Source organism: Enoplosus armatus, chromosome 8, assembly GCF_043641665.1.
Source record: "Enoplosus armatus isolate fEnoArm2 chromosome 8, fEnoArm2.hap1, whole genome shotgun sequence".
Lineage (NCBI taxonomy): Eukaryota > Metazoa > Chordata > Actinopteri > Centrarchiformes > Enoplosidae > Enoplosus > Enoplosus armatus.
The window spans coordinates 22,130,006-22,154,614 of record NC_092187.1 but is presented as its reverse complement, the minus strand read 5'-3'; the positions used below and the strand labels follow the sequence as shown (position 1 = coordinate 22,154,614).

The 24,609-nt window shown below is 42.2% G+C and overlaps 1 protein-coding gene across 1 annotated transcript in view; it reads right to left on the bottom strand.

Moving 5' to 3' along the window:
- LOC139288568 (arf-GAP with coiled-coil, ANK repeat and PH domain-containing protein 3-like) overlaps positions 1–24,609 on the bottom strand; it is a 36,559-nt gene that overhangs the window by 2,108 nt on the left and 9,842 nt on the right. Inside the window, exons 5-24 of the mRNA XM_070909886.1 lie at positions 21,841–21,899; positions 21,287–21,470; positions 19,924–19,968; positions 19,728–19,823; positions 19,079–19,153; positions 17,127–17,138; positions 12,220–12,332; positions 10,974–11,025; positions 10,482–10,582; positions 9,609–9,720; positions 8,784–8,992; positions 7,088–7,157; positions 6,688–6,782; positions 6,365–6,582; positions 5,481–5,570; positions 5,171–5,260; positions 4,752–4,978; positions 3,935–4,044; positions 3,553–3,663; positions 3,392–3,453 (exon numbers count right to left, since the gene is read on the bottom strand). Coding sequence (XP_070765987.1) covers positions 3,392–3,453; positions 3,553–3,663; positions 3,935–4,044; positions 4,752–4,978; positions 5,171–5,260; positions 5,481–5,570; positions 6,365–6,582; positions 6,688–6,782; positions 7,088–7,157; positions 8,784–8,992; positions 9,609–9,720; positions 10,482–10,582; positions 10,974–11,025; positions 12,220–12,332; positions 17,127–17,138; positions 19,079–19,153; positions 19,728–19,823; positions 19,924–19,968; positions 21,287–21,470; positions 21,841–21,899 — 2,131 coding nt within the window. The remainder of the gene's footprint in view (positions 1–3,391; positions 3,454–3,552; positions 3,664–3,934; positions 4,045–4,751; positions 4,979–5,170; positions 5,261–5,480; positions 5,571–6,364; positions 6,583–6,687; positions 6,783–7,087; positions 7,158–8,783; positions 8,993–9,608; positions 9,721–10,481; positions 10,583–10,973; positions 11,026–12,219; positions 12,333–17,126; positions 17,139–19,078; positions 19,154–19,727; positions 19,824–19,923; positions 19,969–21,286; positions 21,471–21,840; positions 21,900–24,609) is intronic.

Here is a 24,609-nt window from a genome sequence, read left to right as displayed (position 1 = left end):
TTCAAAGAAATTGTACAGATAACAGTCAGAGACAGAAAAAATACAAGAAAGTTAAAAATTGCATGTTAGAAGCAAGCAGTTAAAGTGTTAATAGTTTTTAGTTTATATACACAAAAGTCAACTCGTTGACCTACTGACTGATACACCGTAGACACATTTTACTGTACAACGCATAATCCTTCAATGGCTTGATGCAACATCATCGTTTGGTCGGTGACAACATCATTCATCTAGTAAAATCTTTTGTAAAGTCGGCGTGAAGCTCCCACGGCTATCACACCAAGTACTGCACAACATAAGAAAAGGCTGGATTTAGTGTTTCTCAAAGTGCTTTGAATCAATCACTGACGAGCAAGAAGGGAGAGGAGAAAGTGAGCGAGCTGCTCTCTCGTTAACGTTTCACTGCTAAAGGGCTCCGACCTGCACGTGACTCGGCAAACTCAAGTTAGGGACTGTATGAAAACGATTATAGGGGAAAGGTGCGGTCAGGGGTTATGTACTTTGATTCATTTCAATTGGTTAAATTTTGTGGCAAAATCAATTAATTCCAAGGAATCGCTGCAATCAATGGATTTACTTGCATTGCTCATATTATTTAACTTGCAAATTTGCGCCATTGACCAATAGCAAGCTGTCTTGACCGTGCTGACCTTTGAGGGAACGAAGACCCGGAGAGCTAATAGCTTATTTTTTTTAATCTAACCTTTAAGTTCGTCTTTAGGCTTGAATTCAGGGTTGAGTTGGAGTGTATCGCATTTTCTTTCCAAGCCAAGGAGAGAGTCCAAACTAAATATGTCTTGTTTTTTAAAAAAGTCAAACATAAGGTTCTGCCTCCCCCCACCTGAATAATTTTCATACTGTCCCTTATAATTAAAAGAAATCCCTTTGGATTCATAGATCCATGAGAAAGAAAATGGTAAAAAAAAACAAAAACAAACAAAAAAAAAACTTGCTGGCTCTCTGAAAAACTGTTTGTGGTCTTTGGTTTGAACTAAACCTCAACAGTCTATAGCATCTGTCAAAGACATGCAACATCTTTGGGAAAATATTTTTTTCTTTAGGCTGTTTACTGTGAGCTATCAAGGTGGGTCAAACAAAAAGTACTTGTTATTTCAGAGCATGAACGGGATCTTTAAACACTGTTTTGGGCAGCGGCCAGGCTGCCGTGTTCATTGTCATCAAGCATCCAGTCGATGGAAGACAGTGGGAAAGGGGTGCTCGGTCTGTTTGCATCCATTTCTGTCCTGAATGTCTTTCCATGCACTGTTGTCGTGATTTGGCGGTATATAATATGGATATCAATATTATTGAACAATACTAAATGTCAAATATTCACATACACTGGGCACAAAGGTAAACAAAAGCAACAGGGATTATTAGGAAGACCTGGGCAACAGCCACCCATGCACTATAAACAAAGACCAAATCTAATATATGCCTAGTTGTGATACATTAGATTACCATAAACAAACATTTTTAACATACAAATACTGTATATACAGTAATACATGTCAGTTTAGTGTGATATATCAAAAAATGTCCATCTTCCGCTGCAGTCTGTACTGCAGAATTACTCCAAGTGATTATATATTATGAAACTGTGGAGTACTGGCTCTCCCTCTCATCATGAGAATATAATACTGGCGCTATGTGTTTGTGTGTGTGTGTGTGTGTGTGTGTGTGTGTGTGTGTGTGTGTGTCAGTGCTCAGCAAAATGAAATCTAACAAAATATATCCAGCTTAAAAAAATACCATCTGCATTGTTGTTAAACATAATACAAAAAATACTGATTATCTGTACTGAAATGATCATTGCACTATTGCTCTGGACGTTTGGTCGTAAATAAAAACAAAAGCATTCGAACGTATTCCGAAAAAAGTCAAATAAAAATAAAAATTAAGGTAGAACGACATGAGGGGAAAAAAATAAAATTAAATCACTGTTAAGAAAAAGTGCATAATTTTGATCAATCTCTCGATCAATACAGAGAAATGTTCTTCTTCTGTGGTCATTTACTCTCAGTCACAGTTATCGCAGCCTCACAGTTACTGCTCACGACCGCCTCGACGTAAATACAAGAGCTCCGACGCCATTTTATCACACGCGGATCCTCAGGTTATTATTAAAAAACAGGCCGCTCAGATTTCATTGACCATGTTTGATTTCAACACCCTGTTCAGACAGACTCCTGCTGTGAAGTGGGAGGATCGGCTGGTTCCTGAAGTGTTTTTCCCATTTAATATTTTAACTCTGGATAATGTAACAGCCCTGTGTGTTTATGCTTTTAATTATTTCTACTTAGATTCTAGAGAAATGTATGTGCTGTCCCTCCTTTTGGTAGCAGACTGCTCTAAATACTACAATACCCATGAGTCTCGTTGCCATGGAGGAAATTCCAGCTTGAGGCACAAACTAGAGCACTAGTGAATATTAAAATAGAAGTTGTTTTCGGTGCAGTTTATAAAATCTGTTTCCTCAACGGTGAAAACGTCTCCCCGCTGTTAGTGGTGCACGTAACAAAACTCTACGCTCTATGTGAAATGCACCTTGGGAGTTGTAGTTGACTTCTACCCTGAAGTTTTTTTTAAATTAAATTTTTAGTCTTTTGTACTGATGATTTAAGCCAATTAAAGCCGTAGAAGTGCTCCAACTGCGAGTCACGCAACATAGTCTATGGAAAAAATGAATGGGACTTTTACTTCTGGAACAAGGGGGCGCCCATAATGGCTCCTCCCACTTCGCACTACATTAACAGCTCAGTCCCGTGATGAAATTAAAGGTAGAATTGTTGGGGCAGGTGAGCTGTGGCAGGTCTTTGGTTCAGAGCACCCTGCACCCTCTAAAACCTCCAAGTAAAAACGGGCAAAGTTGTTCCCGAATACACTGCTGATGACTTTATCGGTGGTCTATTGATTGCTTGACAACAGTGCTGCTGGATAATCTTTTTTTTTTTAAATTTTTTTTTTTAAAAAGGTGGCTGACTATTCCCTGGCAGTGATTTCTCAACTCTGCTGTGATTGGACGCTGAGTTTTTATGGAAACCGCCGGGCAAAGTCCGTCGGTCAAATCTGACATCATTAAAAGGAGGTTAATACGGAGTTCTTGCGTGATCCTGAGCGAGGAGCCGACTGCTGTTGTCTAACGTCAGCGGACTGTGCTGGGGAGAGAGATTATTCTGATATATCTGATGTAGAGAAGAAGTTAATCTGGTGGTGAAAACAAGTGTCTCTGTCAGTCAGTCGTACGTCTACTGGCACCCCCTGCACTGGTTTTACACTGTAGTTTAACCTGACTGGACTTGACTCTAACACTCGGCTATGTTGAGACAGATGAACTCCTGAATGCATTTCTTATACTGCTGCTCAGTGGGGCTGCTGGTTGGGTATTGACCTGGCTGTCCAAAGGGTCCCTCCGACTCCCGCATCTCCTCATTCATCCTGGCCAGACGCAGCCTGAAGGAAAGAAGAAGAGAGGAGCAGAATGCTAAAAATTCATCAAAGCTGGAGAAGAATGAAAAAGACGTTATGGAAAGTATGTATATATGAGCATACAGTGTGACTATATCTGCATTGGCTTGCTGTACAGCTATACTCAAAGGGTCCTGGCCGTCCTCATCCCCGTCATTCTGTGTAGCTCCCCTTTTTAGGAATAAACACACCTGCCTGAAAATACCAGAGAAACAAGAGGGATCAATCACAGCAAACGCACATATAATCAGATCATTTCCAAAGGTCTGCGCTCACTGACAAACAATAATAATAATAATAAGCAGTGCAGTTCTGAGTCAACATGCTGTTTGTACAAGTGGTTCTCGCATGAGGCCCGTCGTGCTGGACATACTGATCATAACTTCAACAAAGCATGCTTTATTGGAATGAAAACTACGAGAGCTTGCGGTTATCAATGCAACAAACCTCATGACTCGTGACTCACCCAGTGTGTCCCAGATATGTGGCATGATGCAGGGGTCCCCTTCCTCTCGCGTCTCTTTGGTTGACGTCAGCTGCGTTCTGGAGCAGGAACTCGCAGGCGATCAATGAACCCTAAAATAAAGCAACAACACCAGTTTGCTTGGCGCCGACAACAAAATATTGCTGTTGGGTTTTTGGGAGTAAAAACTTTTATCCTGGTTTTAATCATATTCAGGATATGACATTGAACGTAATAAATCTGGTTATTTATATTCGGATTTTGAGATAAAAAGGTCAAGTAAAAATGTCTTGTTTCCCTTCATCTAAGCAAAATGTAAGGAAAACGTTACCTAAAGCACCTAAACTAACTTTGCATTAACTAAACTAATCTAAATTTCCTGCACACTACAGGACCACAATATTTGCATGACGTATTTCATTTAAAGGAGATTTAGTAGCTGGGGACTTGCAAGAGACAAATAATGGTCAGAGTCGAAGCAGCAGAGACTGAGATATCCCGACTTTTAGTGGTAAGCGCCAACGAACTTCAAACTCCACGCTCGCTACCAGTTTGTAACACATGCTGTCCGGTTAAATTAAACAAAAACCAGTCTCTAAGCCCAAGCCGAGATGACCCTGATGACATCACTATGAGGGGTTGTTTTCACATACGTGACAGAAGCTCCTCCAGACCCACAGAAGATGTTCAGTGATCATAACTGACCTTCGTGTTCTTTAAGACATGAAAAGACTCGTGAGTCTTGTCTCTCACTTATAATAAATGAATATGACGCTTCCTTTATGACTGATTTCTGGTGCCGCTCAGTCCACCGACTCACCCCAATCACAGCCTGTATGAGGGGCGTCTTTCCTTCGTCCTCATCGTTGACCAAATTGACATCCGCCCCGTGGGCTAGTGCTTCAGCCATGATGGGCAGGTTGCGGGCTTTCGAGGCCTTGTAGAGCAGCGCTCCGGGATGAAGGTCCCTCATGTCCTCCGGGTCTGACGTCTCTGGCTCAGCCTCCAGCTCAGCTTCGCCACTCGAGTCCTCTGACACCTCACACTCTGAGCACAGGGTGAAGAATACTGGTTTAACAGCAAAATAGGATACACAAAATATATAAAACTGTAGCTGCAGGCCTGTACTTGCATTTAAATAAGCATATTAATTTCACTATGTAACATTTTATGCCCACAGTACACACTACAAATAATATCCAAGGGACCATCTGTTACACGTTCCTCCACTGGACTCACCCTCTGTGACGCTGTCCACCACTGAGCCAAACACCAGGATGTCCGTGCTGCCATCTGTGCTGCCTCCCAACCCGCTGTCACTGCTTAGGCCTGCCGGACCGGGAGACGCCAGAACATGGACACATTAGTTACCGCCATCTCTGTCTGGCTGATTAAGGCAGAGAATCGCTCAAGAGCAAACAAAAGAGTCTCGTACTGAAACGCATGATTCAAGCCACTGATCCACAATACCTGTAAAGAACCTATCACAGTTAAAGGCTTGAGTACAGTTAATGCATTGCCAGTTTTGTCAAAATAGCGAGTCGCTTACTTCGAGGCCCAGATCCCGTGTCAAAGTAGGAGAAGAGAGAGTCTAGCTCATCCGGACAAAACAGGGAGTCTCGTCTGAACTTAGCAGCTGCTGTGAGACAAACACAGGTGACAGTAACAGGTGAGAACACTAAAGGAAAAGTATTGTGTCTGATATAATGGGCCACATTTGTTGCTACCATTACTGTATATGGGCCTAGACCCAGTTTGTGCCTCTGTATGTATTAACATACATACATGACTTGTAACTAATAATGTGAAAAACTTAGCAGGTTACCGCTGTTCTGTAGGTATTACCACAATTCTCAACAACATCAATATATATATATATATATATATATATATATATATATATATATATATATATATATATATATATATATATATATATATATATTGTCAAACTGAGGGCCCCCCTCCCCCTACATTTTGGCATATTGGGACCATTAAAAGTGTGCCGAATTAGCTATTACAAGTTCCTGTTTGTAATGGACCCATGGATGTACGGACAACTATCACTGGATTACTTTGATACTGAAGAACACTTAAAAACGTTAAGATTCTCAGGCAAGATCTGTGTTTTAAGAATTAAAAGGAGCAACTTTTTTCTGTGATAAGCGGCCCAAATCAGCAGCCAAACTACAATAACTAACTCCCTCTGTGCGACTCTTCTTTACAGTACAGCAGGGAGAGTCATTTCTGGCTACCATCTTTAAATAAATAACCTTCTGGGTTTTGCAAAAATCGTACAATGCTTGGGGCTGTGACTTGAATGTAATGGCAACATTAGAGGCACAAACTGGGGCTAAAAGGCTAAACGTTTAAGGCCAGCTTAAATAAAAACAACACATCAGTAGAAGTCCAGACAGAGATCAACTGAAGTACCTGCGGAGAGGGTGGAAGGGGAGGTGCTTCCAGGCTCTTGACGGTATCTTCGCCGTGTTTTAGGTACCGTGGTGGCGCTGTTGTGTCTCCGACACTTCTTCACGCTCCACCGCCGCTCCGACTTCCTCTCTCCGTTGATGAGTATCTCTGTGGAGCCCAGCTTCTTCAGGAATTTCTTCTCTACGTACTTTGCCTTAATCCAAGCCTCCTTCTCCTGCCTGCAAGGCACCGCACAACATATGAGAGACTCGTAGTTTTAAAAAGCAACAAATTGAAATAATGATCCTATTCATATAGTTTAGCTATATTCTATAAATTCCTACCTTGAACTGGAAGGTAATGGTTTCTTTAGACCTTGTTCTTGGTATGAGCCTTCATAGATGTGGTTGATGACGCTGTTTCCAAGCTCACACATTAACTACAAAGCAAAGATAAAGAAACATGACATTAACGGTCTGAATAGGTCAATATTCTCTTTTTTTGACAAGAGTTAGGTGGGAAGATCGATACCACTCTCACATCCAGCAGCCTGGATATGGTTAGCTTAGCTTAGCATAAAGACTGGAAGCAGGGGGAAATGGCTAGCCTGGCTCTGTCCAATGGTAAATCTAAAGCTCAGTAAAGCTTACTGTCTCCTGGCTGTAACTTCATATTTAAACTCAACGATAATAACTGCCACATTCTCATCCTTATCCCTCAGGACGCTGCTGAGACAAACTGTACCTTTAATAATTCTGGTTCCCATGAGTCCAGTGTGAGTGAGCGAACCTTCGAACAGTGAACTCCGAGACTCCTGCAACAAAAACACATTTTAAGTTACAAAATAAGCTGTTTTTATGTTCTGTAGTCCAACAATTTAGAGGTGAAATGAAAGAATTTGACTCTGTTATCTCTATAAGGCAACAGATGGCGGCCAACACAAGAAAACAGGAAAGTGGACGTTTTACAAATGAATCACGCTCTATGGCGTTGCATGGTGACCTAGTCTGAATAGCTGCAAGTGATGTAAAATCACAAGAGTGTTATCCTGAGGGAAATGAGAGAAGCCGCTCCTAAAGTCATGCAAATCGGCAAGTTCCACCGAAGAAGCTGTCTGGTATCCAGGCAACAGTGATACTGTGTTTCTCCCCTTCGTCGCCCGGCATTGTAACAAAGGGGCCATGTCTGATCTCACTGTGAGAGGACGAGCCCCAAAAGGCAACATGAATATTCAACAAGTGGGAACACACACACACACACAGGGATGGGGTTTGTGATTACATAAGCAGTGATAATCGCAACTTAAAAATAACAAACGCAACTCCTGAGGGAATTTTTCTTTTCCCCCCAGCGAGATGGAGCCTGAATGACGCAACAGTGTGATGTAACAGAAGATGAGTGCACTGATCTGGATGATGAGGGGATGTGTTTATCTACGTTCATTCATCAGCATTACAGCATATTCACCAGGATCCGACACTGAATTAAACTATTCAATGGCTTGTTCACTGTGTGTGTGTCGCAGGTCTGCAGCCGTCTTCATCCTCTCACTTCCCTCCCTCAATGAAAACTCTCAATCAAAGCCTGATCCAATAAGCAACGTACTGCGCTTTAATCCGTCCAGCAGTGTGTGGCAGACCGTCCTTGGTGAGACCAAAGCAACAGACAGCTGGCAGCACTTCCTGTCTTCAGTGCCAGTAACCCACACAGCACATGTCAGTGGTGGAAGAGGTATTCAGATTTTTTGTGTTTTACTTATTGTTACTTTAAATTTTGAGCTTGAATGATGTACATGCAGCGAGTTTGACGCTAGAAGGCTGTCTTTTAAATTCTTCTGCTGAGGAGGCTAAATTTTTTGCCGCTCACCTTAAATCGGAGGTTAACACGTGTTCGTACGAGCAGGATTTTGTGACATCACAAAGCCAACCTCGGTCCAAAATGCGATTTACACAAATGTGATGTGGAAACCTGAAGCCTCCAGTGGAGGTGCAGGCTGTTCAGTGACGAAGGAGACATTTTGTGTCCAGTAGTTACTTTTAACTTTTGAAGTAGTATTAGTAGTAATGGAGTATTTGTATATGTTTTAAAACATGTCTGGAGATGATCTTTAAGTAAAAATATCAATTTCATTAGTGTTAAAATACTCCATTAGTAGTTTTTAATATATAGTTTCTCCAACAATTTAGCATTGCAATCCTTTAACATATATACTGCAGGATCAGATAACATATTTTTTACTCAAGTTTCAAGTGAATTATGCTAGTAGGAGCTAATGTAGCTAATGTAGCCTGAGGCAGAGATGTGGAGTGGGCTACAGAGGTCTGTGAGCTCACTACATAAGTGCAGTACTTAGTCCTTTATTTTACATCACGTGGTTAAGATCCCTTTTGGATTTTTTCAGATTAATCCTGAGATACAAACGTGTTTTTCTGGACTCTACCTGTGGATGCCGGAGCACTCGATACACAGCAGGATGCCCAGGTTGATTGAGGCCCAGCGGGGGTCGGCCTGGCCGCAGTCGCAGCACTGCTCGTTCCCCGGCAGACACTGGATCCGCTGCAGGATGGTCTCCCCTCGAGCGCTGCGCTCCCGCGGCTCACTGGCCGAGTCGATACTGCTGGTGGACGGAGAGGCCGTTCTGTCCAGATGCTAAATATAAAACACACAACAAAAGCCATTCATTAGCATCACAGCATGCCATATCAATGGGCATAATCTGTGTTTTGCAAATACACTCCTTGTGTCGCTTTAGTTGTACCAGAACGTTCAATTACAAGGTTTTTAGTACAGATTAAACAAACAATACATAGCATGTTAATTAGTGAGCTTTAGATGTTCTGTTAGGCTGATTTTTTACTGTTGGAGTCTATGCTACCTGTTTCTAATCTTTATGCTAAGCTAAGCTAACCGTGAGCTGGTTGAAGCTTCATACTATCTTCATATAATCTTCTCATCAAAGTATATTTCCCAAAATGTCAAAATTTTCCTTTAATGTTGTCGTTCGTCTCGGTGGAGCTGATTTTAACAGCTTTTTGTACTGCATATTTTGATCTATAACAATGCAGCATATCTTATAAACTGAATACATGGATTTTAGGATGCAAAATCACAAGTAACTATATCTGTCAGATAAATGTAGTGGAGTAAGTACAAGTAACTCATAATTATACGGTACTTGAGTAAATGGACTTTCCACAATGCAACGATAGAATAAATTTCATAAACAAGATATAAAATGTATTTGTAGGTGCCGTATGCTACTTACCTCTATATAGTAGGTGTCTGGGCTCTCTCTGTAGGCCGAGGCAATGCTAGCTTGAACTGCCTGAATCCACGCTTGTCGAAGCTTCTCAGACTCAGCCTGAAGCATACAGCTCCTGTAAGACAGACGAAGTAGTGTTACCAGGTAATAACGTACCTTCTGTACAGATCTGCATAATCTAGTGTGACATGCTAAACTAACACTGCATATTCATAGGTTATCACATTTATTAAGCTATAATCCTGGTTTATTTTAGATCTGCACTTATACAGAATAACTAAGAGAAGTGCTGTGATGTTTCACTAAAGCACAATTTAAAAAATAAAGTGTTGCTTTGAGCTAAATGCTGACAATGCTAACAGGCTGATGTTTAGCAGGTGTAATGTTTACAAAACAACTTAGTTTGGTTAATTAGCATGCTAACATTTGCTAAATAGCACTAAACACAAAGAGACTGACGATGATGGAGTGAAATTAGTCAAATGAAGCATCATATTTGTGTATCACAACTAATATCTTAGTAATAGAAGACTTAAAATAAATACCTAATGCCATTTGTCAGTAAATTTGATCAGAAAATGATCTGTGAGGTGCAGAAGATTTATCTTTGTAAATCTACAACAATTCAATGTTTTTGGTTTGTTTTAGTTTTTTAAATCTTACATGGATCCATGTTAGCATGCTAAGTTTTTGCTATTTAGCACTAAACACAAAGTACAGCTGAATCTGACGGGAATGTCACTAGTTTTGGTCATAAACCAACAAATTAAAATGTTGACATGATGAAGGCACCACATGAAAAGCGAAGATATTCCAATTCACCCTTTGGGGAACACGAATGTGTAAGTGATGATCCATCAAATAGTTAATTCTTACTTGGAGGGGGAGACGACCTCAAAGCAGAACCTCCTCTCGATGTCCTCACATGGTTTAACAGAGCACAGCCGGAGGTCTTCCACCACCACCGTCAGAGAATCCTGCAAACACACAAACAACCCCTCATTTCTCTGCTTATCAACAGCCCCAACACAACACAAATATGAAACAGCTGTTCCTCCTTGATAAAACATTTTTTCCCGCTCCCTCAGAGCCTCAGAGTACCTGACCAATAGATACAGCACTTACACACACTGATGTCGAGCAGCGAATTGAAAATGACCTGAAAACCACACTGTCAGCTCCAGATTGAGTACTCGGATATCAGCGGAGATCTCTCGACTCACAAACATGCAGTTGGTGAGCGATGATGGATTTCAGATCACTATAACGTTAAAAAACATTCCACGTCCCCCACCATTAAAGTGCACTTAACCTCTTAGAGCCTGCTTTACCCGGGGGAAAGCTGATAGCTCGAAGATATGGACTTGCCTTGAGCTTCTTCTGATAGACCAGCTGACTGTTCTGTATGGAGAACCACCGTCTAAAGAGAGAGAGAGAGAGAGGGGGGGGGTAGATAAATCTTATTTTAGATGGATATCCATCCGATGCTCAGGATCAGCGTGCAAAGGTGAACCAGCAGTGATCAAGGACGGGTAAAAGCATCGAGTGAAATGGGTTTCGCTCCTGGCACTGCAACATCGTGGCCACGTGAGATGAATTTATTACATCGCTTCACATCACAGCGACACTAACCTCTCGAACCTGCCACAGAGGGACAGTAATAGGCTGACAAAACTGCCAGCGAAATACCATGCAGAGTAATCATCTGGTATACTATACAGTTTTATACGTTCGTAATATTATATCATATTCCATACCATTGTACGGTCTTCCCTTTCTATTATATATGCATTTTACACTGTAGTATTGCATTATTAATGTATAGCAAGGATCCCCTCAGACAAAATCGAGACAACTGCACCTCACAACTCCACCCCCCTTTGTTGTCAACAGGAGGTATAACGTTGCCACGGACTCAGTGAACTCAGTGTTCAGCCTCGTGTTTTTAGCCTATTATATCTTGGTAAGTTGTCACCATTAAAAGTATGCCGAATTATCCATTAGCAGCTCCTGTTTGCAATGTACTCATGGATGTACCGACAACTATCACTGGATTACTTTGATACTGGAGAAAACTTAAAAATGGGCTGATTCTTAGGCAAGTTCTGGAGTTGTTTGGCAGGAGCGTCTTTTTTTCTATGATTTCTAAGCAGATTTATGGACATTCAATCGTGGTGACATCAGAGATAACGACATCTTCAGTAAGTGTAAGTCACCCTGAATCTAAGAATATGCGTATCATGTCTCTGCGTTCAGATTTTACTAAGTAATGACTCTGAGAAGGAGTGCCATTTTTGAGGCGAATTGCAGCCCAATTCATCAGGCCAAATTACAATAACTAGCAAACTTCCTGTTTTTACTACACCACACAGTCTCTTTGCCTCATGTCTCTCCAGTGTTACTAACAACACTTGTAACTAACAAACAAAATGATGCTTCTTAGTCATACCTTTACCTACATACTTTAACTTAAATAATATAGAAAACACTGCCAGAGTTGCACTACAGGTTGGAAACTTTATGTAACTTCTGTGGTAAGGCTAAAGCTACATACAGTATTTTCCCACTCATGTGATATATTACAGTATATACAGGTTTTTGCCATCTTAGTTACCTGTTCCAGGTCTTAAAGGCATTGCTGGCCCTCTTGAACAAGTAGCCCTCCATCACCACACCATTAGGAGCATCCACATTGAACTCCACCTTAGAGTCGTCATACGAAAAGTCCTGAAAGAGAAGAGAAAGAGAGACCCCCAAATTAACCCCCGGCTGCAAAAGGCCAACAGACCAGCTGATCGTTGGCAGGATGTCGTTCTAACCTTTTAACTGTCAAACAGGAAACAAAACACTTGTCCCCTTTCTGTAGCGAAGAGGTCTGCATGTGTGCTGTTCCTGCAACACCAGCAGCATGCCATGTCCGCTGTACTGTACATACAGTACATTAACCGACCAAATCACCATACATTGTGCGATCATGTAGAAGCGGTCACGTGTTGGTCCATATATGCATAGGAGTTGCATGCCATCTTCCCGTGTGGCACACTGGGGCATTTCATAACTCAACAGATGTGAGTGTGACGCAATATATTACATAAACAGAGTATGATTCATGTCAAATTAGCCTGCAACCTTTTCATGACTTACAACATGTCACCTAGCACTTTCATGCAAGCCAACTGCAGGTATTTGGGGCTTAGGGCACAGTCATTCCTAAATTGAAGGGTTTTAAGAAGCACAAACAGTGTTTTGATGTTTCATGTGAAGGAAGGAAAGAATGACTCAATATGTCCTGCGACTACTAATAAGCTACGTTTTAGAAGTAATATAATATGCAGTAGGGACAGGATATTAACTTATCCAAAATTGAATTTCAACATCGCATGCATGCAGCCCTGAGAATAGAACAAACCCAGTCGTCCCACTGGACTCAATTTAGGCTGCAAGCTTAAAACGCAGAGATGTTTGAGACAAAAAAAGAACCCAAGAATATATGAAAGTGTCTGCGGGAGTGACCCAAATAAAAACTGATCTTCATTCACTCTCCTGTTTCATAACAGGGTGTGTGTGTACACGCAGCAGCTCCCAGCACACCATTAACTTCTTATTGCATGTTTTTAATAATAGAACGACTTGCTGCTCTCCACATAGCACCATTTTAACTTGTGCACATGTTGCGAGAGACACAACGTTTCAGTCATGGACCTTCATCAGGCATCAAATTTAAAGACATCTTAATACTAAAGTCCCAGGTTGTAACAATTACGACTAATTAATAAAAAACATCCTTAAACAGGCACAAAAATACATGTCGGAAACCGCTGAATACAAATGAAAAGAGAGAAAGAAATAGATTTTCTTAACTATAAAAGATTGGACAGGTAAAGCAAAAAACGTGATTTCTTTCAACCACAACATGGTTCAAAAAAGGGGCTAAGAGGCAATAAACAGACTGTCAATATCTTCATAACCAAACTGTCAATATCTTCATAACCTTGTAGAAAAACAAATCATACATCTATTAATATAGAAAAGGACAAAACAATCCATTTCTGTTACTCAAAATATTTTGCTATGCACCTATCCACCAGTGTTAGATAACACTTATTTGAACATGTATACACATGCGTCACTGAGCGTTACCCCTGGGAACTCTACAAACATTGTCAGATTTTAATGAGAGAGACTGGGCTGAGTGAAAGTGAAGGTAAAGCATCAGAGAGAGAGAGAGAGAAATAAGTTGGATAACAGTGATATTCTTCAAACTACTGTCACAGCAGCACTTATCTTGCTTTACCAAACCTGCACATCTCTCTAAAGTCACGACAAAAAGTCAGAGATAATCATTCCTAGAATAAATAACAAGACGAGAATATGCACAGCCAATATAATACAAAATCAACCCACCATGCTGTGGTCCCACCGGCAAAAGATCTTCATTTTCAAACGTTTCGTGTGTTCCAACAACATTGAAAAGCACAAAAACAGTATTATAAACAGGCTCCTGAAAACCAGATCTCTCAGAGTCGGAGCATCTTCACTCTCCGAGGGCTGCAGCTCTCACAGCGGAGGCTAACGCGTCATGTCGCTGCAGTGCGGAGCGTAATTCCAGCACTGACATGTGTGCCCTCCACTACAGCCACCTGCCTGCTGCCCTGTGAGCCTCGGGATTAGGACTAATTACCATACAGCTGCCAATGTATCCGTGGCAGGGTGCTGCGGAAGAATAGCGGACTACACTACGCGGTACTGTAGCCGCTCTTGACCCAAAAGAAAAGCAGGCTGCTTTGACACTTGGGTCTAAACTCCCTAAACGCACCTCCCTCGCTGGAGAAAGTGGGAGTTTCAGTCCCCTGTTGACCCAGAGGGGATCTATCTGGCAGGCTGCCTAGACCACCAAACAAATACTACTCTGGGCTTGATTTTTACAGACAGCAGCTCTGCTCACAACTGCAATCCCTGCAAAGCAACTGACAAATCTGTAAGAAGTCGACGCAGTTTACCTTCGGCTGTCAGACGCCTTTCCTTTTTCAATACATCACAAACACAGGAGGCAACACAGAACAAGATGTGCACTGGGTGGTACTCTGCAATCTCTCAAGCCTACAACAAAGACCATCTATTTTTAATGATGCAACGTCACACAGACAGAAACTGAACATCAGTGAATTATTGAACACGCGGGGAAACAGAGACTTCCAAATGTTTGGAGCAAATAAGTAAATTGTTGTGGAGCAGCAGGAACACTGGGTGATGCACACAACACGTCCCGATGCTTCATCCACCTGATGCTGCTGCACGTCGGCCGGCCTACAGGCTATGGCGCAGACCTCCAACGCCAAATGGTGAGCCCAGTTGGTAGCACTGATTACTCTGCTGCGATGCGTCTGTTTATCCTTCTGTGTCTCATTACCACTAAAGTCTACAAGCTTTCATCTGTTATCGACTGGCTTCGCGCCTTCATCCCGTCTTGCCGTACGTACCTGCCTGACATCTGCTCGGCCGCCTTCAACTAATCCTCAACAGACTTCACTGCAAAGTTTTAAAAAAAAAAGCATCTCGGAAGTCTTTTCAAATAGCAACCAGCCGTGAGACGTGAATCGTGGGAGATAATAACAGTCTTCTGTGATTGATTTCTTGTGCCAATGTGAAAGAAATCGTCACAGCAAACAGAAACAAACTGTGGCGATCAGATTCAAGTTAACGCTTAAATTAAGAAATGAGATTTAACAACAGTCCTCAGGAGCTAATGTTAACACAGATCAACGAGTCGAGTTCCTGGCAGCACTGGTGAGAAAGCTTTCCTTTGGACACAGTTCTCTCTATGTTCAGCTGGAGATAAGGCTTTCTTTGAGTCCTCTAATGAGAGCTGTGATGGAGATTCAGAAAGGAAAACTGTGTGACGTGATGTTCCCGTCTTCTGATGACCTCAACTAATGAAGGCCCAGGGCTGAGACGTCACGTGTTAATAAATACATGTGTTGAGAGTTATATCTGTCAACATAACATGTGTTGGGCCTCCTTTTCTTTCCTCCTGAACGATGAGAATGTTTTCAACAGGGGGGACAAACAACTTGTGAGGCAACTTTATGGCTAATTTCTCTCTCTCCCAATGTCTTCAGTCTGTTCATTAAATGAGAATTCTTCACTATTTTACAGACAAAATGATTAATCAAAACCATAATCTGCAGACTAATTGACAATGATAATAATTGCAGCCTTAAATCTTATTAAAACTGTTTTTTTATATGTACTAACATTATGTATATACATTAATCTATGTACTGTATGAGCCTTCTATATCTCCTTTTACATCTGTGTTGTTCTGATGTTATGCTTTGTTGCCTAATAGAGCTGTAGAGCTGCAACGATTAGTCGATTAAATCGATCGATCACATTTTTCAAGCAGAAATATTAAACATTTGCTGCTTCCAGCTTCTTAAATGTGAGGATTTGCTGCTTTTCTTTGTCATGCATGATAGTAAATGAAGAGTCTTTGGGTTTTGAACTGTTGGACAAAAGAAGCCATTTGAGACTTTTTACATTTTTCACAATTTTTTGACATTTTATAGACTAATTAATCAATTAATTGTGAAAATAACCCACAGATTAATCGATAATGAAAATAATCGTTCTAGTAGAGTGCTGTTGTCCCATCATAAAAAGCACCATACAAACATCTATCTGGAGTAAAAATAAATCCAGTGACGCACAGGGGCAGCATGTAGCGCTGCGCCGGTGATGTAAACGCAGAAATATAGAATAGCAGGCGGAGCCGACCGCCTCAGACAGGACTTCTCCATTAAATCTGCTGTTAAAAATGAATGGCGCTGGCATCTAGATGCTTCCGCTGCACCGTGTGCCCAGCCAGCAATAGTGACAGTCCACGGTCGGAGCACTTTAACTCCCTTTCTGCTCTCCTGGTTTCTTGCTTGTACCACCCCCCCCCGCCCTCTTTGCCCTATGTAAGTTTACACAAGGCTTATTGCACATGCTCGATGTGACGAGGATGAAAAGAAACAAGGGGGGAAAAAATCTCTTTAACAAAGTAGGCCATGCTGTTTTAAAAGCAGCAGAGAATAAAGAAGGCATAATACAATGAGATTCTACAACTGTGTGCACGAACACATCCAATATGTCAAATCTGTCATTTAATATTTAGGATTCAGAAAGATTACATTACAAAAACAACACGAAAAAGCAAAAACAGAAGAGCTGACGGACTCGTTACAATTGCTAACTGTTTTCTATTTTAGGACGCTGCAGACAGGCGGTTTCTATACAGGCCGTTCAAACTAAGTTCAGTGTTTCTAATTGTTCAGTATAAATCATTCAGGATGCACTTCAGCTTGCCCTCGAGGCTTTTGGAGTCTGGGTACAGCTTGAGGAGAAACTTCAAAGGGGTTTGTTAATGTTCTGTGCGAACACTGCGGGCTGCGCTGCACCCTCCCCGCACACCGAAACCAAACGTCTTTCAAGTAAAAATGGAAACTCAGATGGGAAAACAAATTGAGGAGTACTCACCTGCAAGAGGGTCTGAGGGAGGAGACGGCGGCATCAGGAGCATGCGAGAAGAGGAGAAGAAAATACATCGTTAGACCCAGCAGACTAGTTTGGGTGGAGATAATACAATAATCTTTTAGGGTCAATGCACCTCTGATCCTCTGATTATCCTCAATGCTCTTCTTGCAACAAACAACACCACCCACTTACAGTTACACCACAATCTTTTCATTCCACGCTCATTTTAATGTGGCTTCAACTCGTGACCTTGTTAATTTACTACTACAGTGCCTGTCCCCTTGGTGATGGATGGTGCACGAGGCTTAGTGTCTAACAGCTCTGGCAAAAACAGATCAATAACTGGCCCCACATGTGACCCAGCCCTTCCCCCGTGGCTCTGTCCACAGCACAGACCGCAACGCCTGGAGGGGCGAGCGCTGACCGGAGCAGTCTGACAGATGGTCACTGATCCTGGGGTACAGAGGAGCCAGACACTGGCCCGCTGAAGAGGAGGCTTTCTGAATTATTAAATAACAACGGGGACGGGGAGTCAGGCATCTTCATTTATGGGTTCCATTATTTGATCACCAAGAGAAAATATACAGCACATTCATAGATTTGAAGTGTGCAAGGAAGAAACTACCAGTAGTAGTAAGGAAAGACTAAGAGTCTACAGTCAAAAGTGGTGGACCGAGTCCGACATGGACATCCATTGGGCCACGAGACTAGCGTGGCTAAAAGTGCTCAACAAAGCAAAAGGTCAGCACTTTACTAGCCTAAGAGCACAGTGAAGCTCCTGATCACACATCAGCACATACTGCAGTTAATGTGCTGACCGTCTACGGCAGACAACAGTGGGATTAATATGTCTTAAAAACACTTAATTCCACCTGATTTAATGCTTAAATCAATGCCTGGACTTTGTTAGGGGGATTAATCAAACACCTCCCAGCTGCCCAGGTCTAATCCCTCCCCAGTCACAACAGATGCACTGGGCCAAGTGGCAGACTGGATCCTGGAGGTGAGACGTGAGCACATTCACACCCTGTTAGACTCTCAGAACAGCTCAGTATCAACCTGCGAAAACCGAACAGACGAAAGGAGGATTCTTCAGGGTCAAAAACTGCCTGAAGCTTGTAGGGAAACATGGAAGACAGACAAACATGAACGGGGTTTCAAGAAGTGGTGTCAGGCGTGTGAAGCCAAGACATAGAGTAGCAGGTCATAGGAAAAAAATGGCTTTTTTGTCCAATTTATTCACTTTTTGGAAATATAATACATTGATCTTTTTGCATCTTTAGAGCCTCCTCTACTTTCTTCTTCTTCTTCTTCTTCTTCTTCAGGGGTTCACCATTTTAAATTTTAGCCTTTTTAAGACCACATAGAATTAAATTTAATACCTGATTCAAATTGGCCAAAGTATGAAAGTATGATGGAAAACTTGGGATAAAAAGTTGGGATAATATGGCCTAGAATTATTTATTATTACATCAGTAATTTCCAGCAGTATATAACAGTAATTCGTCATGATATAGTTAATTAAATTAACACGACATGACCTCAGATCAGCGTCAGGAATTGGATGTATGGATGGATTAACAAATTAAAAATGATGATTTCAGTTAATTTAAATGTTTGCTAACATCAACACATGCCCATTATGAGACAATGAGCTTCCTAGCTGCTGTAGCTAGCAGTAGTGACAGTGTTCACTACAGGTCTGATGGTGCTGACTGAAACAACCTCCTGCAGCCCGAAAAAAAAGTTTAAATGTGTATAACATCTCCTGACAGCACAAAACCGAAACAAAACAATATTATGAATTAAATGTAAGACTTTTTCATACCTGCTAAGGCCGTTTTTTGAGGAAACTGAATTCAATTATTTTTAAGAAGACCTGCAGATAACCCGCATATCTTTGGCAGAACCTTTACAATTTTGATTTGCTTTTATTCAAACAAAAAGGAACTCACCCGCTGCTGAATGGTTGCGTGTTTATGCTCCATTTCCCTCTTCTCCATGGCTGAATCAATCACCAGCTGATCCAGCTGGAAGTCAGTTCACACAGACAAAAATAAAAGAGTTCAGTGTTTCTGAAAAAAGGTACGTCCCCTGAAAATCTTCATCTTGCAGTGAAATAATTCGAACACATGTAGAAGAGCGCAGACTCTGTCAGAGGCAGAGGAGGTTCAGAGAAGCTGACTGTGACACTGTCCATCTGCAAACACAGGCTAAAGCCTCCAATGACACGTTAGGTCAGTGTTTGGTAATGAAGCATTGATTCACTTCTCCTGCAGCAGTCAACCTGCTGTGACAAACAAGTTCGTGCACAATAACACGTGCACCCAACTGTTGGGTAAAATATTGGTTTGAACTGTAATGGAGACTTTTTATTGCAGGCGGAGAGGAAGAGTTATTAGCTACAAAACACCAACATGAAATATAAAAATCCAACGTATCAATCAACAAGCGGAAAGTCAAATGATAAATTACGTAATTGCCTCTTGTCAATAGTTCAAATGAGGATCAAACCAGTTCCCATTGAGACAGAGTGCCGGGGGGACATGACACAGCTCAGCTGATGGAGCACACGTTGGGTGATGATGAAGACGCTTTGCTCACCTCAGCAGCCAGTTTCTTCATGTACGGGTCGATCTCATCCAGCAGGTTGTAGCCCTGCTGGAACAGCGAGTACTGAGCGTGCATGAACGACAGCATCTGGGAGGGACAGAAGAATGGTTTTTTTTTTAACATTTGGAAGTGCCATGACCCACGCAGATGACGGTATGCATGTGTTTGCGTGTCTGCGTCGACTTACAGCATCGAGGATCTCAAATTTCTTCTTTGCCTGGAGGACGTTGATCTGCAGAAACAAAACACAGACGTGTTTCTAAATCAACTGTCTGGAGAACAACAACAACAACAACAACACACCACATTTGACACCTACAGGCTATTGAAATAACTCCCTCTAGTGGACAATATTTTCCTTTTTCTAACTGTAACACCATCAACCTTAATTTGAGTTCACTCTGACAAGACAAACCACAACATGTGCCATTACGGTGGAACTGTAGAAGTGGAAAAAACTGCCATAAACAAACAATATCTATGGGATTTCCTGTATTAAAGCCTTTGCATTGTATATCTTAACCGATGCAAACCTAAATGACATTTTGTGCTTCATTTAAGAGGTCACTTTTAGATACAGCACGTCTCCCTGCAGCTTCGACCTCTTTCTGCCTCCAGACACTTTCAATTAAGACTCAAAAGGGTAGGATGTCTGAGAGCAGTGAGAGAAGGCTGCCAGCAGACACACCGAAGAATGGAAAGAGGGCACGGCCATCATCAGCGATCACACTGAATCAGTCTCTTTGTTCCCGCGGGCAAGTCATGGGTAGGAGGTTACAACTTGTGGGCAAAATGAAGCCCATGCTGCATATGAACAGAGAGCAGAATGTGTCACACAGGAAGAAGGACGGACACAGACATGTTAGCTGCAGGCTAAAGGGCTACGTCACGGTCATCCCCCGACTGTACAGGCAAGAGGAGTCTGTCAAGTGGGAATGTGAACGAATACGTTACTTGGATATGAGCAGGCGTTATGAACAGATTCAAACAGCATCTGAGGTTTTTACAGAAATATTTGCCCCCAAGTATAAACACTTTTGACTTCCAAAGAGGTCGGACAACACGTTGTACGAACTGGTTCTTTTTGAGCATAACCCAACCCTTACTAACTTCAGATCCTTCCTCATATTCATCAGAATCAGACGTTTCCTTCAGTATCAAAGTATTCTAGGTGATTGTTGTCTGTGCAAAGTGCAAAGAGGAACTGGTATTAAACAAAGCAACCTGACTTTCCATGTTGCGGATTTGCCAAAATGTTAACAGACAGGCGGTTAGCTTAAAACATGGAGGCGCAGATCGTTTTCCATTCAATTTTCAGACATTAGTTGTCCCCGGATTTGTATCGTAGGGCTGGATAAAGCTAAGCTTATGCTGAACAGGTGTTATTTTTATCTCATGATCCGATATTGAAGCCTGGCACTTTGGCGACTTGACAGTAGACGGAAAACTAAGGAGTTCCAGACGATTATGTCTTTGTCAGTTAGCATGAGGTTAATTCACGTACACATAAAGGAAGATGCAATATACTTAGATGTATATTCTCATCTTACCTGCAGTACGTAGTCCAGAGCGAGGTGTCGGAAGCACTTGCGAGTGATGCTCAGCGTGCCGGTGGCTTCTTCGACCTCGTGAGGCTTGTTCCTTGGCGCCTGAGCGTTCTTCACCTGCGCGATTTCCATATCCTCACGCACCCTATCAAAGTGCTTCTTGGTCTCCTTGAACTTCCGAACATCCCTGACAGAGACAGACGAGCGAAATTTAAGTGGTACACCGGTAAAGCAGCTTTGGATCACAAACAAACAAATGTTAAATTCTGCAGGAACACAGATTGTGGATATTTAGAGCCACCACAAAGTCAATGTGAGGTAACAGGTAACCTACTTTAGGTGTGTTGTTCATGATATGTCTGCGACAACATGTCTGGGCGGCAAAAGGTTGTTCTCTGATTAATATTTAAAAACACCAAAAAGGTTTTCAGGGGGTAACAAGGGTACGTCTGCTCTTTAAAGCTTGTGAACTTTCGCTTTTCCTACCTGTGTTGAATTTTTTATACATCTAAAGTTTTGCAGGGATTCTTGACTGAAGCAGCATGAATCGTACTCACTCTTTCACAAAGTTGTGCAACTGCTGCTTCACAGACCGCTGAGCTTGATCGAACAGGATCTGAAACAGACGAAAAGAAGACATTTCTTGATTGTGTTTTGATGATTTTGTACACCTGGAGTTGAAAGGCATGACCAAAATGTTCATACTACTGCTGGTACAGAACTGTGGGGGAGAAATGGTTTCAAAGTTTTGACTTTTACTTGCAGTGGAGTATTTCTACATGAATGTATTGGTACTTTTACTTCTGAACACTTCTTCCACAACAGTAACATGACAAAAATAACACTAACACTGGGTCAAAACAACCCATTGACCCTAGTTAACCCAGTATTGTGTCTTTTAGAGAGACCAAAAAGATGTAGTTCCTGAACTGTCGACAGATTTTTTGCTTATTACTGTTTTTACTGAAGAAAAATAATGCACATTGTCAACACAACCTCATGCATTTCTCATTCCAAGCAAGAAGACTTTTGGAGGGAAAAGAACAATGCGCTGCTGTCAAACCGCCTGCAATGTATTTCTCACCCACAGAGGGCGACAAAGCACAGCGTTTTCCACATGATGCATGCAAGTTATGCAAATTAGCCCTTAATGCCTGTTGGAATGAATGGTGGAGGAATGTCACTCTGACTCAAACTACACCCGCTCTAACACAATAAGACGCCGCCTTTGATTCGGTGTTTCACATTCAAGATCCCTCCTCCTCTCTTTCACCCTCTGAGCGCATCCTCTGTGATCGCTGCTGCTGCTGCTGCTGCCATGCTGCTGCTGCCATGCTGCTGCTGCCATGCTGCTAAATAGGTCACTCGGGCAGAGAGGGAGGGAGGAAGTGAGTGAGAGGGAGGAGAGGAGAGGAGAGGAGGCTTTTGGTACAACGTGACACTGCAGAGTCTGCATCCAATGCAAACCCACTCAGACAAATTGTCAGGGCCCATGTACTATCACCCCAACTGAGCAGCTAGATTGGTTAAAAGGGTTTGCGTCCTCATCCTGCCTGAATAATTGGATATACAACTATGTGTGTGGATTAGAAGATTTGGGTTTGCAAGGCCCTATAAAACTAGGCTTTCTGGTGTTTTAACTCGGGGATTACAGGCGCTGATGATGAGTAAGACGCTTGTCTATAGTCCCACTGTATGCGGCGTACAGAGGGAGCCACTAACCAGCATACAAAATAAGTATAGATGACTTTGATTTGACCAGACTTAAAAATAACAATGTGGCTGAGATGGAAGTGGTCAGTTTCGGTGTATCGCTGCCGTCTATTCTAAGAGAGACGTGTTTGTTTTGATGGTGGGTTAAGGCTTCGTTTTACTGGTCTATAAACTCAATGAGAAGAAAGTGTGAGAGTGGAACAACGAAGCAGTCCTCCCATCCTGTTTGTCGCTTCATGGTTCTGCCATCACATCAGAAACCATCCACTTTACTGTTTGAGACTAAAGGAATTCCTCCAACACCAGACGCTGTGTTGTCCAGCTCACCAGTAACACACTAACAGGTGAGCCAATCTCTCTGGTCAAGTTAATAAAGGGCTTTTAATGGCTTCTTGCAAAGCGTCATGTTCAAAGGCCTCTTGAACCGTTTGACTGCAAATCACCAGGGTTTGAGTTTAACAAGCTCTTAGAACAGCAACAGTGAGAAGTGGAGTCTTGTGCCATCGAAGGCTCCCACAAACATGCGAGGACTCAAAACAGAATCAGCAGGACAGTGGCCATAAACACTCGGGTGTAAGATGAGGTTGGGCACCGCGCAGGCAGGACTGAGGAGGACGGTGGCTCAATGTGGACCACTATCTTTAAAAGTCAACAAGCGCACCTCCATGTTTGTGTGTGTGCGAGTGGTGGCAGGAAAACTGCTGCGAGACTTCCTGGCTCTGGGGGACGTGCAGCCTGTAGCATTCCTGAGCAGCTTTGTGGCAAGTTGACACCCTTCTTTTATTGGACAAGATGCCGCAGGTTGTCTCTGTGGGACGTGAACCAGCCCGACTTAAAGAGACGAGGGACGGATTAACAATACACCGCCCAAAGGTAGACAATAAGCCTAAAGGAATATTGTATTTTAATCAGCCACACTAATGACATGCGGCTGTACGGACAGTTATGTTGGTCTGTAATCATTTGTCAAATATCTTGGCAAATACTGGAAGCGTTGCCATCTTAAACATCCATTTCAAATAAATATAAATAAAGTTTTCTTTGACTTGACTTTATCTATATGGTGCTTTTCAGGACACTCAAGGACACTTTACATGTTAAAATGGTCAAAGAAAGTAACACACTTAAAAACATACAACACACGAAATGAATCACACATTAAAAGCAGTTCTGAAAAGTTTTGATGAGTGATTCGAACATGGACAGATCGGTGCCTTCTCAGATGTGTTTGGGGAGAAAGCGACAGCTTTGGAGGAGGCCAGGCCCGGTGTTCGGTCCCGAGTGGTGGAGACAGGGTCCGTCAGGATATGTCCAAAACTGAGTCCCAATTTCCCGTCATCTTACGCCTCTGGTAGCACTTTGGAGCAATGTTTGTTTTTGAATGGGTCCCAGTTTTGTTTGTATATTGATGCCAAGAAGACACACATGCACTAGCACACAATGAGACACGTTTCTGTCGACAGTTTCTCTTTAAACTTCCCAAAGCTGAGCTCATTACGGACTCATGGGGCTCCTGCTGTGACTGCAGATCTTCACTCCTGTTAAAATTATGAATGAGATCCCTTTTTGTTTGGATTTTAAATCTTCTCAGCGATTAATGACTATCTTAACAA